Genomic DNA, 15,554 nt, shown 5'->3' on the forward strand with positions numbered 1-15,554 from the left:
CCGAGAGAAGCAACCGTTTTCCCGCGCGGACCTCATAGCGACTCCAACTCCCCGGGATCCCGCGGAGAACCTGGAGACCGAAAGTGGCCTTTCCTTCCCCCCGCGCACACGTCTACGCCGGCGTCGGGGAAGCGTCGTAATGCCCCGAAGAAGCACGCCACCGAAAAACCCCGCTGCACCCCGCCGCCGCTGCTGTCAGCCGAGAAATCCCGGCGCAGAGAGCATGCTAGCCTTTCCCACAAGTTCATGGCGAAGCAAAAGAAAGTTTCTCCATAGATGTGCTCCAGGGATGCGGCCATCTGTGCCTAAAGGTTTAGTCGGAGCGGGACCTTTGATAAGCCTGGGTGGCTGTGAAGCCTTACGTCTCTCCGAGAAGCAGTCATTCCTAAAGTTCCGCAGGTCCTGGCGGGGGCGAGTCTGTCAGTCCTAGCCGGCAGCCAGTTTCCCTTATCTGATCGCCTGCGTTGGCCAACCTGGCCCAAGTGTCCGCTTCAGAGCGTTTGTGCTTGGGAGCCGAGGCCAGAGCTGCCCTGGTAAGGTGCGCGTCTATTGTGAGGCGCGTGGTAGTGATGGCGGCGCTCTGTGAGACTTTCCTGTCACTGGATACTACTACTCCCAGCCCTCCTCAAAGCCGCCCGAGCAACCCCCTGGTCTTTAGTTTACAAGTGGCAATTTGACTTGCTCTGCTGCATGTCTGGAGGGACCGCGGAAAGTGTGGAGACGCCCCGGGGATTAAGCGATCTCAGCGTAAAAAGAAAAAAAGCCAAACAAATAAACAAAACCCACCCACCCTAACAAACATGAGGCTGCTGGAGAGAATGAGGAAAGAATGGTTCATGATTGGAATAGTGTTGGCGATCGCCGGAGCTAAACTGGAGCCATCCATAGGGGTGAATGGGGGTAAGTACTGCACCTCCGAACGCTCCATCGGGATTCCCACTTCAAAACTAATTTTCGAGTCTCGGAAAGGAGGGGAGACTGTAGTCGGGAGGTGGCTGCTTCTCTCAAGAGCACTGACAAGCTCTGGGTGTCCTTTGGCCCTTTTACTGATGTTTTAATTTACCAACCCCAGAGATTGTAATTAGGAATGGGGCAAAAGAATTTGAACGCAGGTTACCTTTCCCACGAGCAATCAGTGAGTATCCTTAGTGTTAAGGAGTGAGCTTACTGAGAATGAAACTTACTCCTCCTGCCTTCCAAGTAGCATCCTGTCCTGAGGGACGCTAGGTTGCCAGGAGTTCTTATCTATCTTGGGGTGGCCACCATTACCTTGTCTATTTCCGGATCCCACCCCTTCCCCGCCCCCACGTTTAAAAAAAGGGGTGTTGGAAGGAAAAGAGAAAGGGATACCCCTTCATCTTCCAACTCATATTTTGTGGCCCACATGTTGCAGAGTGATGATTTGCTGCAATTGCGACCGCTTCAGAAACTCCCAAGCCTACTGACACGTTGCACTTTTTCATTACAGGACAGTACTTCCGTGTGCTGCCCGGACTCCGTTGTTAGTACTCAACAGATACAGCCTGTGTTAGGCCATGTGGAGTGTGTATTTTGGCAGGGAAATGTAGGCAGGCTAAAATCATACCCAGATTTCTGAATAGTGGGAGCCTTGTAATGTGGGGGGTGGGCATTGGTGGACACGGCTGGAAATATCATTAGTCTTTTATTCTCCTCCCTCTTTCCACCCTTAGACAATCATGCCCTACTTTTCATAAATATTAATTGAATTTCCTCAGTTCATTTTCTTTTTGACCTTGTCAGTTTCCACTTTTATTGACAGTTTTAATAGGTTAATCGTACAACATACTTCCTAATCTTTTAGGAAGTGTTCAGGAGGCCCTTTGAAGTTACATGTACCTCTTTGTTAAAACATGTTGGAAGTGAATGAAATGATCTCTCTTTAGAACAGTGGTTCCTTCTACCCTCTACCCTCAATTCCGCCATTTAGAAGTAGCTTCAGGGAATATTTTAAAAAGAATCACTTGAACAAAGATTATAAGGATTAAAACTTTTTATTTATTTTATGTTTTTTCCTTCTGTGTTCAACTTAGTACAAGATGTGTAGAATATGTAACTGAGAATGAGGCTGATATTCATCGTGGTTTCTCCTTCTGAAGATATTTGACCTGGCTTCTTTGTGAATGCTGGTATTTCAAGTTCTGCCAAATGAGTACCCTCTGTCCCTGGAGCTGGCTGGATAGGCAGAATTAAAGTTAGAGTGTCTTTGTAGTGATCAAGAATGTATACTTAACTAGCTTCAGTAGCACACTTTCTAGCTTATGGTCTTAGGTCTCTTATTTGCTCATAAGGTGTAAGTACAGGTGATGTATTATCTTTATGTTTAAATCTGCAGGGACTAGCTTTGGTAAAATACTTTTTATCTTACATTCCCAGGATGCTGTGGGAAGAAGGGTTCTTGAAGGCTGAATCATTTTCCTAGGGCTTCTTCAAAATGAAATGTGTAAGATGGATTCTGTAATCTTATTTTTTCCTTCTGACTCTGCTTCTCGAAGTTTTGCTATATTATCCTATCTTAGAAATATTGCTTCTGATTTTTACCCGTACTTATGCCATTAATCCAGGATAATTCACTTCTTTGTTTAATTATAAGAGTAGAATGTTAAGAGCTGACAGGGACCTTTAAGTATTTTAAGCCAACAAGCTACTTTTACAGTTGAAGATACTGAGACCTGAAGTCAGGTGACTCATCCTTGGTTAGTTGACTAAATCAAGGAAGAGGCACTGGACACCAGGGCTCTCCCTTTTTTTCATACTAGTTGCAAAACCCATACAAATATTCTTGGCAAAAAATAATTTGCAATGAATATTCAAAAGAAGGGCTCTATGCAATAAAGACATTTTCAGTGCCTCAATTTTAGCCCAAAAGAGCAGAACAGAATCAGCTAATATTAAATAACAATGTACTCATGTGATTTGATAACTATCCATGTGTAAAAGTTACTTTTTCCAAAAAATTAGTACAATTGATTGCTTGGAATTTCTTATATAGGCTGTCGGGCTAAGTTCTTGATAATTCTGTTGAGCTTTTAATTGACCTTCCTACCTGTGAAAACTCTTAAGTAAAAATAAACCTCCAAATAGTACCAAATAACACTTTCATTTCACAAGTTAAAACAACAAAAATCTAGGAATAATGAGAGGAATGGTTGCTGAAAATGATTGTGTTACATCTTGCTCTTTAGAATGGTTAAAAGCACCTCTTTTTTTTTTTTTTTAAGATTTTACTTATTTGAGAGAGCAAGAGAGAGCATGAGCTAGGGGAGAGGCAGGTGGAGAGAGAAAGGCAGACTCCCTAATGAGCAGGGAGCCCCATTTGATTCGGGGCTTGATCCCAGGACATGACCTGAGCTGAAGGCAGATGCTTAACTGACTGAGCCACCCAGGTACCCCCAAAGCACCTCTTTGTACTTGTAATTTTAATTTTTTTTTATTTCTATTTTTTTCCTTGTAATTTTTAGTCATGGGTTCCATTTATAAGCTCTGTACTTGGGAACTGTGATTTTCAGTGCATTTACATTGACTGAACAATTTTCAATAGAACAGTTTCCTAGACTCTTTTAAATAGGAAAAGTTTTGGTAGTCTTAAATTTGTTGAGATGGTCACTTCATCTTTACCTGGATCAATACCTCAATGACTACACTCTTCACACTAAAGTGATTTAATTGCAAGACTGCAGCACTTAGAAGTATCATACCTATGATCCGACCTCCCTTTAAAAACAGTCAGCTAGTAGGTGAGTTATATATCACAGGAAATTTATAGGTAATGGAAACCTGAAAATTAGAGAAGTTGAATGACTTTCCAAATGGGAAAAAGCATAACATGTACTAGCCTAGATAATTTAATTCTTATTTCACTGTCCTTTTTACTCAGGTACATTTCATTTTTAAATATGTAGAAGACATTGAAAATAGAGAGCCAGGGTAAATATAAATGTGTAGATTCTAAAGTGTTGATAATCTATACCAGTTCCAGTGCAACCCAGGGAAGCCCTGAGCTATGCATGCCTTAGAGTTTACCAAAGTCTTAACACTGTGCTAATCATTCTTGGGAAGAGAAAGGTTTCCTTCTTTGGAAGTACTGAGTAAGTTTCTCATTTCTACCTGAATCTTAATTTAGATTACTGACATTAATAAGACATAAATCCTAAAAGCAAACTGCTTTGTTTTTCCTTTAAAAAACATAAGCAGAAACATACTGAAGCTTAAGTGTGTTAGCATTAGTATCTTAGATTAGGTTTAGAAGTGAAATTTATTTGCTGATGAGTAGGATTTAAGAAATGGTAATAGTTTTTTGCATTCTTAAGCATTCCAAATAATTTTCTTTTATGCATTAAAAAGCATGGATTTTGGGAACCCAAGAATTACCTCATTTTTTTTCTGGCTAATTTTTCTTCTGATTTTGCTACCCTATTCCATTTTCACGGAGAAACTTTTTTTGTTTGTTTGTTTAAAGGAAAAGCTAAAACTTTTATTTCTACTTTGAACTTTATAGCCATCTTAAGATTCAGGTCTTATTCGGATCTATTTTGGTGACATGGAGGATATAATCATTATCTTAGACATAGGCCAAATCTCATTTTTATATGTCATCTCAACTCTCACCTCTGGGCAAATATTTACCAAGTGTTTATTTTTGCCCTGTATGACTTCTACGTCCTCATTCCCAACTTGAGCAATCTATTAGCTTTTCAGTTGATCACATCTCAAAGGGGCTTTAGGTTTCTTGAAATCAGAATTAATTCCTTCTTCCCCCTATCTTTTTTTTTTTTAAGAGAGAGAGAGAGGTGGGGGAGGGACAGGGGAAGAGGGAGAGAGAGATCTTAAGCAGGTTCCATGCCCAGCACAGAGCGCCGTGCAGGGCTGGATCTCATGACCCTGAGATCATGCCCTCAGCCAAAATCAAGAGTTGAACGCTTAATTGATAGAGCCTCCCAAGCTTTTGCAAGGTACATTGTAGGAAGCACAGAATATCCTCACCATGTTCTTTCATGGATTAAAGTTGTTTAGATGTGCATCTGATACGAAAGACAGTATACCCCGTCTCTAGAATTTAAAACATTAAGAGCCAGGAATCATTCCACTGAATTATGCTAATCAGTTCATAGTTATGTGCATTTATGTGTGTGTGTGTGTGTGTGTGTGTGTGTGTGTAGCAAAAAGAGTTAGCTTCTTTTTTTTTTTAAGATTTTATTTTATTTACTTGTCAGAGAGAGAGAGAGAGAGCGCACAAGCAGGAGGAGCAGCAAGCAGAGGGAGAAGCAGACTCCCTGCTGAGCAAGGAGCCAGATGGGGACTCAATCACACAACCCCGGGATCATGACCTGAGCCAAAGGCAACCGCTTAACCAACTGAGCCACCCAGGTGTCCCACAAGTTAGCTTCTTTAAAAAATGTAGTTGTTGGCCGACTAAGGTAGATGCTTTAGCTGCCCCAAAGAAACATGCAGTCTAAGTAAACCGTGTCCTTTCTGTGGAGGTACATCTTTGGACACGTCCGCTGCTCTCCCTTGCGACCACATTGCTAATTTTAACTGATCCTATATAGAAATTCTGGGACGTCACTGTGGGCAGAGGTGTAGTTGACAAGAATAAGGTCTCATAGAAAGCAAGGGATTGGAGGAAAAGAAAAATGAGTACCAACAAACAAAGTATTTAAAATTCCTGGATGGCATTTACTTCCAAAACAAGTCAGATTCCTTGACTTAAACATCTCTTCCTGAGTCAGCTTCCTCAGTTGTAGAGAAAATATTTCTAAATGTGAGCAGCAGAGACAGATTAACTCACAAGTACAAAAGAATGCACCTCTTTTCAAGTTTTGGAACACTTTTACTGCCTTAAAACGTGATGCCTTTTGCACTTGCCTTCTTCCTTTTGCTCCCTTTTCTCAGATCTCAGCAAAAGAATTTGTTTAAATGCCAACTATATACAAGAATTTATTGGTATGTTTGAGAAGATTGTTTCTTTTTGTTCATTGCTATAGTACAAGTGACTAAAATATCAGAGTTGCTTAGTAAGTATTTGCTGACTAAATGCTCATTTTTCCTGAGCTTGGTCTTATTTCTTGAGCAATACCTGTAGGTATGGTGGTGGGCTGCAGGGAACAGAAGAGGTATGATTGTGGTCTTTTGGCATAAGGGGGGGTTCTTAGTTTCCTAGTGCTGCCATGCCAGATTCACACAAACTGGGTGGCATAGAACAGCAGAGATTTATTTTCCAGAAATGATTCTGGAGACTGGAATTCTGAAGTCAAGGGCCATGCTCCTACTGAAGACGAGGGATAAATCCTTTCTGGCTTCTGGCTTGTGTTGGTTGCCCGCTGTCCTTGGTGTTTCTTGTCTTATGACAATATAGCTCCAGGCTTTGCCTCTTTCTTCCCCTGGCCATCTTCCCTCTGTGTGTGACTCTGTCCAAATTTACCTCTACTTGTAAGAATACGAGTCATTGGATAAGGGTCCACCATAATCCAGCAAGACCTCATTTTGACTCAGTTACATCTGCAAAGAACCAATTTCCAAATAAGGTCACATTCATAGGTTCTGGGTGGACTGAGTTTTGCAGGACACCATTCAACTCAGCACGAGAGGGTTGAATAGAATGCCAAATATGAGGTGATCACATTTAAAATGTTGGCATATGCCAGTGTTTCTCAACCTCAGCACTATTGACATTTTGGACATGATAATTCTTTGTTGTTGGGAGGGCTGGCCTGTGCTTTCTAGGTTGTTTAGCAGAACTCCTGATTTCAGTCTACTAGATGCCAGTAACACACCCCACTTGCTGAGTTACAACAACCAAAAAGAGTTTCCAAACATTGCCAAATGTCTGTGGGAGGCAAAATGGCAGCCTCTGGAGGACCACTAGTACATAAGTACAAAATGGAGTTTTCTCAGATGACATCTTTTAAAAGAATGTTGTTCTTTGCTTAACACATTGGGTCTTTAAGACAATTGTATACAGATTATAAAAAGAAGTATCAGGGTTGCTGCTGTTCTTTATAGCGTTAACACATTTGGGGAGATGGCCAACCTGATTTCAGAGATGGTTTTCCAGAGGGCAAAGATCAGGATTGCCTGGTTCACTACAGTGTAGCCAGGGCCTGCACAATGTAATAATAACTGGAAACCTAACCTATTGTTAGTACTCTATTACTCTGTATGCCTTATCTCACTCACATAGCAAGTGCTCCTTCACAAAATAAGTGCTGAATAAATATTTGTAGAAATGGACACCCTTGGGTGGAATTGAATGTGTGTGTGAATACCAGTTTTTATTTCTGGTATCCTAGAAAGAGCAAAGTAATATTTGGTAAAGAGAAGGGAACTTCTTCCACAGATTCTCTCTCTCCTTTTTTTTTTTTTTTTTTTGGTTTGGGGAATTTTGATTGTTACATAAACACTGATACTGTGGCAGATGCAGTTAGGTCCTAATACTAAGGGATGTTGCCTATCTGCTCTCACCCAGGAGAGTGTTCTTCTGGTCTGAGGATCCTGTGCTGAACTGGACAGCCATGGTCCTTCCTTCTGGAAAATCCCCTTTGGAGTTAGACTGCATCACAGCAAATGCTTAACCCTGTCAGAACAGTAGTGTACTAGGGTAATACTAAGACTTGAAGTACTATTTGCCCTCCCCCAATGGATTCTTCTTTCATACCAAGTTATCTGCTGGAAATTCTTATCTAACAGTAACTTATTTCTCTCTCTTTAGGACCATTGAAACCAGAAATAACTGTCTCCTACATTGCTGTTGCAACAATATTCTTTAACAGCGGACTATCATTAAAAACAGAGGTACTGTCACCTATTGGGCATGTGATAAGCAGGGAAAAAAGTTTAATTTCTGCTTATTATTGTGAAATTTCAGAATCCTTTCATAAAGGTATATGGAACTATGGCTTAAAGGCTTCACTGTAACAAAAAATAACTTGAACTTCAGCAAAGGACTGTTTTTTGAACTTGTATATTATAGAAATTTTGTAGTTGAACAACATGGACCCTGAGGGTGTGGTTATAATGGGTATGTTTTTAATACAGCAACTGAACTGAATGAAGCATCTACTTTAGGTTTTCCTCAGATTATGGTGGTGGTGACTATGGTGGTGAATGCTATGGCACATTTCAGTTGTTGTTTTTTAGTTGGGTTTCCATGACTTCTGTGGATGAACTTTTGTTGTCAGGACTCTTGCTGCTCAAGTGATGCATGTTATGCTGTGACTTTTAACTAATTTGTATGTTTTAAAGTATATCCTTTGATGGCTTATCTATTACATCTTAATAACTGTTTTAAGAGAAAAATTGGGATTTTTCATACTATGTCACAGTTCATCATGGAGACATGTAGGTAATATTATTTATTGATCCAGGTGTCGCTGAACATGGGATTCTCCTAGAATTAAAGAAATCAGACATTTTTAATATCCAAGAGAAGAATTAGTAGAATTTATGATTCTCCAACTTATAATAGAAAGGAAAAAATGCCCGTTTATTTTTGAAGAAAATTCTTAGGGTTTTAAAGTTCTTAGTCTAAGATGCTTATTCTTATGTAGATAAGGAAATCTTACTATGCAAGAATTTTTTTTTTTGTGAATAGCTTTAAAAGTTGAAATTTTTTTTTCACCATCATGTTGTGCTTTACTTATTTTAAGTGTGATTTGAATGAGGACCAAATTTAGTTACCTCCTTCTTTGACCATTCAGTTGTTACTGGTTGGTATAAATCTTTCTATTGGAGCTATTTTTATATAGATGGGGTCCCTGGGTGGTAACTGATAAATTTGTCTCAAAAATTCTGAATATCCTTACTACCTGTTCTTCTGGAAATAACTGGCATGGAAAGTAATTTCCTAAATGTATTAAATCTAGTTTTTCCAAAGTGTATTGACACAAAAGGACTTTGATCAGTTCTTAGAGGACACAGATTTTTTTCTGTTAACATCTTCGTTCTATTGGTTCTCAAATATGGGACCTAGTGATACAGAAAAGTATTTGCTACTCCCATGGTGCTGGTCTGTTCTTCATTGGAGGTCTTCCTGCTCATCGTGGCTAATGTCCTTTGCGGAGCAGGTGTCTTATCCAAGTCCTCTTCTTGGGACATTGCTCTAACTGTGTCCCCTGGTGGTTGCTTAACGGCTACAGCTGTTACTCATGCCATGAGGAATCTGGCAAGAGACTTGATTCTCTCACTCCTAGCTTCTTGCTTAATGTGATTCTGTAAAGCAGCCAACTTTGGGATGCAGGAGTTTAACAAGGAAGAATGTAACAGCTTATCAGCATTTCTCTAAGAACCAAATTCTTCTGTAAACACCTAGGAAACCGTCAGAGTCGTCCAGCTAATTTGGATCTAATGATGAAATGCCTTAATTCTGTGCTTTATCACAGTATCTAAGTAGCCATCAAAGCCATTTCTTTCATCAATGGCCCTTTTCAAACTATACTACATTAAGTCATTTTCAGGATCCATTTAACTTAAGATGTTCTAGATTGCATCACTGTATAATGTTAAACCATCTTTAAGCCCCGCTGACTTCCTGGGCAACTGAACAGGTTTAAGTTAGGAGGTAGTGATCTCTTTACTTGTTTTCTAGTTAATAATCTTACATTTATTTCAGCAGGACTACTATTTTTGAGCCCTATTAGAATAGTGCATTTCCACACACAGGAGATAGTAAGTTACTACTGACTTGAGTTTGAGAGCATTTAAATTGGTCCCATTCAAGTTTGATTTGTACTGAACATTTCATATAGTATTACCCATACATTGACATAATGGTGGATATTCTAAAATTATTTTGCTAATTTATTAAAATATAAAGAACTCTGTGTTTAATACTTAATACTAAAAAGATTTAATGCTCTCTTCAGTTTTATGACTATTGATTTCTAGATTTTAAAATATCTGTTGAAGGGCGCCTGGGTGGCTCAGTGTGTTAAAGCCTCTGCCTTCGGCTCAGGTCATGATCTCAGGGTCCTGGGATTGAGCCCCGCATCAGGCTCTCTGCTCAGCGGTGAGCCTGCTTCCTCCTCTCTCTCTGCCTGCCTCTCTGCCTACTTGTGATCTCTCTCTGTGAAATAAATAAATAAAATCTTTAAAAAAAAAATCTGTTGAAATGTTTTCTGAAAATTTGTTGTATTAAAGTCAGATAAGTCACATTTGAAATATATTTTATGTTTAACTAATTAGGAACTACAGTTTCAGAGGATTGGTCACTCAGCATACCATGGCAGGAACAATCTCATATAAACCTATGAAATCTCATAATACCTATGAAATGCCTGTGGCTACAAGGCACTGTGTTTGGCACTGGGTTGGAAACAAAGATGAGCAAAATGCTCAGGGCCTGGAAAGGGTCCCGAGTAGGGCAGAATATACAAGTCTTTCCTATTTTCCTAAAAAAAATTATTTTGGAAGTCCTATTACCTTAGAAGCAAATATAGCAAATTTTAAACTTTAGGTTCTTCTGCTTATTTCCAGCCCAGAGCTATGAGACTGATTCTCAGGAAGTGAATCAAATAAAGGTCAAATAAGGGTTAGAAGGGAAATTGGTATGTAATGGAAGTACTCCTACATCTCAGTCAGAAGCCCTGATTTTAAGCAATTCTTGATACTGTCAATGATAACTCTGGTAATCAGTGTTGGGAGTATCTCCTTAAGTTTATTTTAATGCAATTTGACCTGTATTACATGTGAATAAATAAAATGTCATGCAGAATCAACTTTTCAGTTATTCGTGATGGCATTTATCTGAGTGTGTGGCCCTAAATTCTGCATGGGTATGTATGGAATAATACTGTTTTGAATGTTATAGTGGCCACTTGCTTTTTCTTTTCCATCGTTACCTTATTTTCATTGTTACCTCTGTATACAAATACTTTCTACTGGTAACTTATCTTTGTGGTTGTATGAAGAAGATATGGCTGGGCTTTGGGATAGCCTGTTATTTCCCTGTTGTCAAGAGGCCTCTTATGACCAATATGGTTGGCCTTTGTGATTCATTTTGCTGGATTCTTTATTGTTCCTTTGTTCTGATGCAGTGGCAATTGCTTAATTGTCATTTATTGGATCAGCTAGTATTTTTAAACTACGTTTTGTTTTTTATAACTTTATCTGATTATAAAAGTGGTATTTCCCCATTGTAGAAAGGTTAGAAAGAATGAAAACAACTAGTAGTAACACCTCTGTGATTTTTAATCCCTTTTTTCCTAAACATGTTTTACATATAGAATATTTAAAAAAGAAATATTTTAAAAAATTATGTATATTTGCAAGTATACACATATGTATACTTGCATATGTATCACGTATGTTTACACATATATAATCTTTTTTCCCTTGTAACATTGTGTAATTATGATTTTCCATGTAATTTAATATATTAATTTAATTTTTCTTCATGTATATACAATTTACATTTTGTTTGCTTTTATGAACATAAATCAAAAGTTACAAAGGTATATATGATGAAAAGTCCTTTTTTCTCCCCTCTGTCAGATATCTGGAGATAACCAGAAAGATAGTTTGTATCTTTCCAGAGATACTCTGTGTAAAACATATGTGCCCCCCTTTCAAGCTGTGGTGTTTGTACTGCTTGCCACCCTGTCTTGTTTTACTCAAAAAACCTGTCTTAGAGATTGTTTCATATCAACACATAAAGAACTCCTTGTTTCTTTTTGTATGCTGGAAAACATTCCATTTTATGAATGTTTCATGATGTATTTTATTAGTCCTCATTGACAGACATTTAGATAATTTTCAAGGTCTCGCTATCACAAAAATGCTGCAAAGGATAACCTAAAAATTGTCCTTTTCTCCACATTTGGGAGAAAATGTGAAGGATTAATTCCTAGAAGGAGAACTGCTAAGTCAAATGTTATGTGCAGTGTAAGTTGTGACAGATAATTTGAAGTACCTAGAGGAGTGTTGGGTTCTTGGCAAGTGTTTGTTGACTGAAGGAATGAATTGCCAGATTGCTGTCCCCAGGTTGTGCCAATTTATACTCCTACTGGTTAAGTAGGGAAGGGGCCTTGTGTTACCACATGCTTGTCAACACAGTTTTAACATGGTTTTCACTAACTTGTAACAGTCTTGTTATACCTTAAGTTATTTAATTATTCATTCATTTTTGCACTTTTAACTTGTTTCCTAATTTTTGCTGTTGTGATCAGTTTTGTACAAAATACTTATGACCACATTTTTTATCCTTAGAATAAGTACCTAGACATAGCACTTTGGGGTCCAAGACTGTGAGTCGTATTATAGTCCTTGATACATATTCCCAAGTTACTTTTCAGAAAAGTTATGCTGTTTCATATTCCTAGCTCAAGTATATGCAAATTCCTTAGTAACTACATTCTGGCTAATCATTTTGTTATAGTTAAAAAATTAAAATATCAATATTTACTTGGTATTTATCAAATACATCTGATTATATTTGAGTGGGATTTGGTTTTGGAACTGCTGAGCATTCTTGAAACTGCTGGTGCTCATCTTTTCTCTGGGTGAAACTTTAAGCATTCTAATACAGTGTAAGGATGGCTCCTTTGATCTTAGATCTGATCCGTGGACCTGGTGTGGCTTCTGGTCTGCTCAGTGCTTTGCATTTGTCTGAAGTTAGACCCAGGTTGCTAGAAATTCCTTAGGTGTCATTAAAGATGTTTCGTGACCACACTGGCACTGCTGTGTGTCTTCATACAGGGAGATATGTAGTGGGAGCCGATGAGACCGATCCCTGAACGTGGCGAACAGAGTCAGCATCAACCTAGTGTCCGTTAAACTGATGGGCTTTTGCTAACGTCTCTGAAGCTCAGGATTTCTTGAATTTCTTACATGAACTAGGGGAGACATTCCATTGCTTTGCTTATAACTGATGAATCTCTGGCATCTTTGTGCTTTAATGACTTCTTGCATATTTTATAGGACTTTTTAAAAAAAACAGTACTTATTTTTATAGTATTTTTCTACTTCTTTCTGAGTTTGTTTTATTTCAGCTGAATAATGCTATAACTCAAAGAAATTTAAATACAAGTGCTTGCTAGTTTGTACATATTTGAACCCCCCAATTTAACTCATTATCCTTTTCTAGTTGTGAGACATAGAGCCTGTGCCTGGTCTGTCATGTTTATTGTGAATGTCTTCCATCTGGGGCAGTAGAGTGGCGTGATGGAAGAAGCAGACCTGAGTCCGCTAGCATACCGGAAATGAGTTTGAGTCTGAGCTGCTCTGTATGGTGGCTCTCCACCTCAATTTCCTCCTCAGTCAAATTGGTTAATAGTATCTAGTGAGGCTGTCGTGATGGTTACATGAGATAACATACATGAAGTGACACACTCAGAGCATGGCACATAGCCACTGTTCAGTAAGCATTAGTGAGGAAATCCAGAAAGTTGGTTTTGGGGGGAAAAGCCATTTTGAATTATAGAATATTGTTGGGGAAAACATTATTAAAAATTATGATTTGTGTGTGGATTTGGTAATATCTTGCCAAGGTGAGGCCTTCTTAGAGATTAATCATATTTAATTAAAATGTGATAGGTCCTTAAGTAGTTATATACATGTTTGTTCACAGTGTCAACTCAGGTCTATATTAATGTAAAGGTACTTGGCTCAGTCTTGGTCCAGAATTTTACAAATCTGAATTGTTGGGGTATATTGTATATTCAGAAAAAATTAGAATAGTTCAGAAATTTTGTATAAAAATACCTATTTTCCCGCCTTATAGTCTGTCTGTTATGCATATACTCAGGGGTAAAGATTTTAGCTCTGAAATAACTCCAAATTAAAAACTAATTTATTTGATGTTATTGTAGTATCCGTCTCTCCTCAGAAAAATAGTTTTCTTACCTTTGCTGTTTTGTGTCTTTCGTTTTTGCAGGAGCTGACCAGTGCTTTGGTGCATATAAAACTGCACCTTTTCATTCAGATCTTTACACTTGCATTCTTTCCAGCAACAATATGGCTTTTTCTCCAGCTTTTATCAATCACACCCATCAATGAATGGCTTTTAAAAGGGTACGTTTAAATATTTTGAAGGGTCCACTTTTAATGAGGCATCGGTGGTGACTTTATTGTTTCTGCGGCAACTATATACAAAAGGGCCTATGTGTGGTCTTTTATGAGGAAATAAAACACTTGAAAAACTATTATCCTTTAAATGATAGTGTTCCTCAAGGAGATGCATCAAAGAATTTTATAACACAATATATTTTTTTTCTTATTTCAAAGGGTTTTATTAGTAAATTTTTTAAATTGTAATTTTGGTATTGTTAACATGCAGTGTGATATTAGTTTCAAGCGTACAATATAGTGATTGACAATTCTATATATTACTCAGTACTCATCAACATAAGTGTGCTCTTAATTATAACACAATCTTAAAATACACCCTCATGTTTAATCCTAAGGTTCTGGGATGGATGCTGTTCTGGGAATTTTAAAAAGCAGTGTTGGGAGAGAGATGGGAGGGAATAGAAAGATGTAGAGATGCTGTCAGTTGGGTGCTTTAGTTTGTACATTCTGTATCTTACCGAATGTATACAGATAATAGGTGAATCTAATGCATGTCTTTTAAATGTATAGGAAAGAAAAATTATATAGATAGGGAACAAACACACTTTTTTACTTGTTCTGTGTTTGATATAATAGTTGAATTAACAATAGATTTTTATTAGGCTCTTTTCCATTAAAAATGCCATTTTTATTAAAAGGATTTAATGAATTTAAAAAATTATTTGAAGTGGTTTAAAACTAACCACATTTTAGCAGCATGGTATAACAGTTTAATAGTTAAAGCACTGAACTTAGAGCCCTGAGATCGCTTTCTGACCCTATCCCTAACTTGCTGTGTGATTTTGAAGAAGTCATGTAATAGATTTAAACCTTAATTTCCCTGCCTATAAATAATGAGGATAGTCACATTTTTGCTGCCTACTTTGGTAATAGTGTGGAGGATCTCAATTGAGATCACTTATTCATCTGTTTAAGTCACTTGTTTATTTGCCACTGTGTGCCAGGAATTATGGGTGTTGGGGAAATAATAGTGAATAAAAATGGCAAAATGCCAGGTAGTTTTGCAGGTTGAGAAGACTTGGGTGTGATTGGCAATAACCAAGTAAGTGGATAACTAAGATAGAGATAAATGATGGGAAGTAAAACTGTGGTAAGGTTGAAAGTGGTTGGGTGGGTGGGCCAGTGATTAATTTAGATGACAGAGTTCTAGGGATAGAATGTTCTAGGCAAAGGAAGAGAATGCACAAAGGCTGTAGGGCAGGAACAAGCCTGGTGTGTTCTAGGGTCAGGAAAGTGATGATGATGGCCAGAGCCTGGCAAAACAGAGAAAGAATAATATGACTTGGAGTTGGAAAGGTAGGCAGGGGTCAGGTCACACAGAATCTTGTAGGTCCATGATAAAAGCATTCAGATTTTACTCGCGTGCGACAGAAGGCTACTGGAGGGATTTAAATGAGGCATTGTCGTGGTCTGATTTATATGTTCAAATTATTGTCCTGGCTCCTGCATGGAGAATAGATATAGTAGAGAGGCTG

The 15,554-nt window shown here is 38.2% G+C and overlaps 1 protein-coding gene across 12 annotated transcripts in view; it reads left to right on the plus strand.

Moving 5' to 3' along the window:
• The first annotated feature begins 541 nt into the window (after window positions 1-541).
• SLC10A7 (solute carrier family 10 member 7) overlaps window positions 542-15,554 on the plus strand; it is a 214,323-nt gene continuing 199,310 nt past the window's right edge. For 5 of the 12 annotated variants that reach the window (XM_032855566.1, XM_032855567.1, XM_032855573.1 and 2 more), the window contains exons 1-3: window positions 545-900; window positions 7,727-7,809; window positions 13,886-14,022. In XM_032855566.1, coding sequence (XP_032711457.1) covers window positions 801-900; window positions 7,727-7,809; window positions 13,886-14,022 — 320 coding nt within the window. In that variant the 5' untranslated portion in view covers window positions 545-800. Of the gene's footprint in view, window positions 901-7,726; window positions 7,810-13,885; window positions 14,023-15,554 lie in introns of all 12 variants that reach the window. The other 7 variants (XM_032855570.1, XM_032855572.1, XM_032855577.1 and 4 more) reach the window with 4 other exon arrangements.

This window comes from Lontra canadensis, unplaced genomic scaffold, assembly GCF_010015895.1.
Source record: "Lontra canadensis isolate GAN:19392208 unplaced genomic scaffold, GSC_riverotter_1.0 scaffold10, whole genome shotgun sequence".
Taxonomy (NCBI): Eukaryota; Metazoa; Chordata; class Mammalia; order Carnivora; family Mustelidae; genus Lontra; species Lontra canadensis.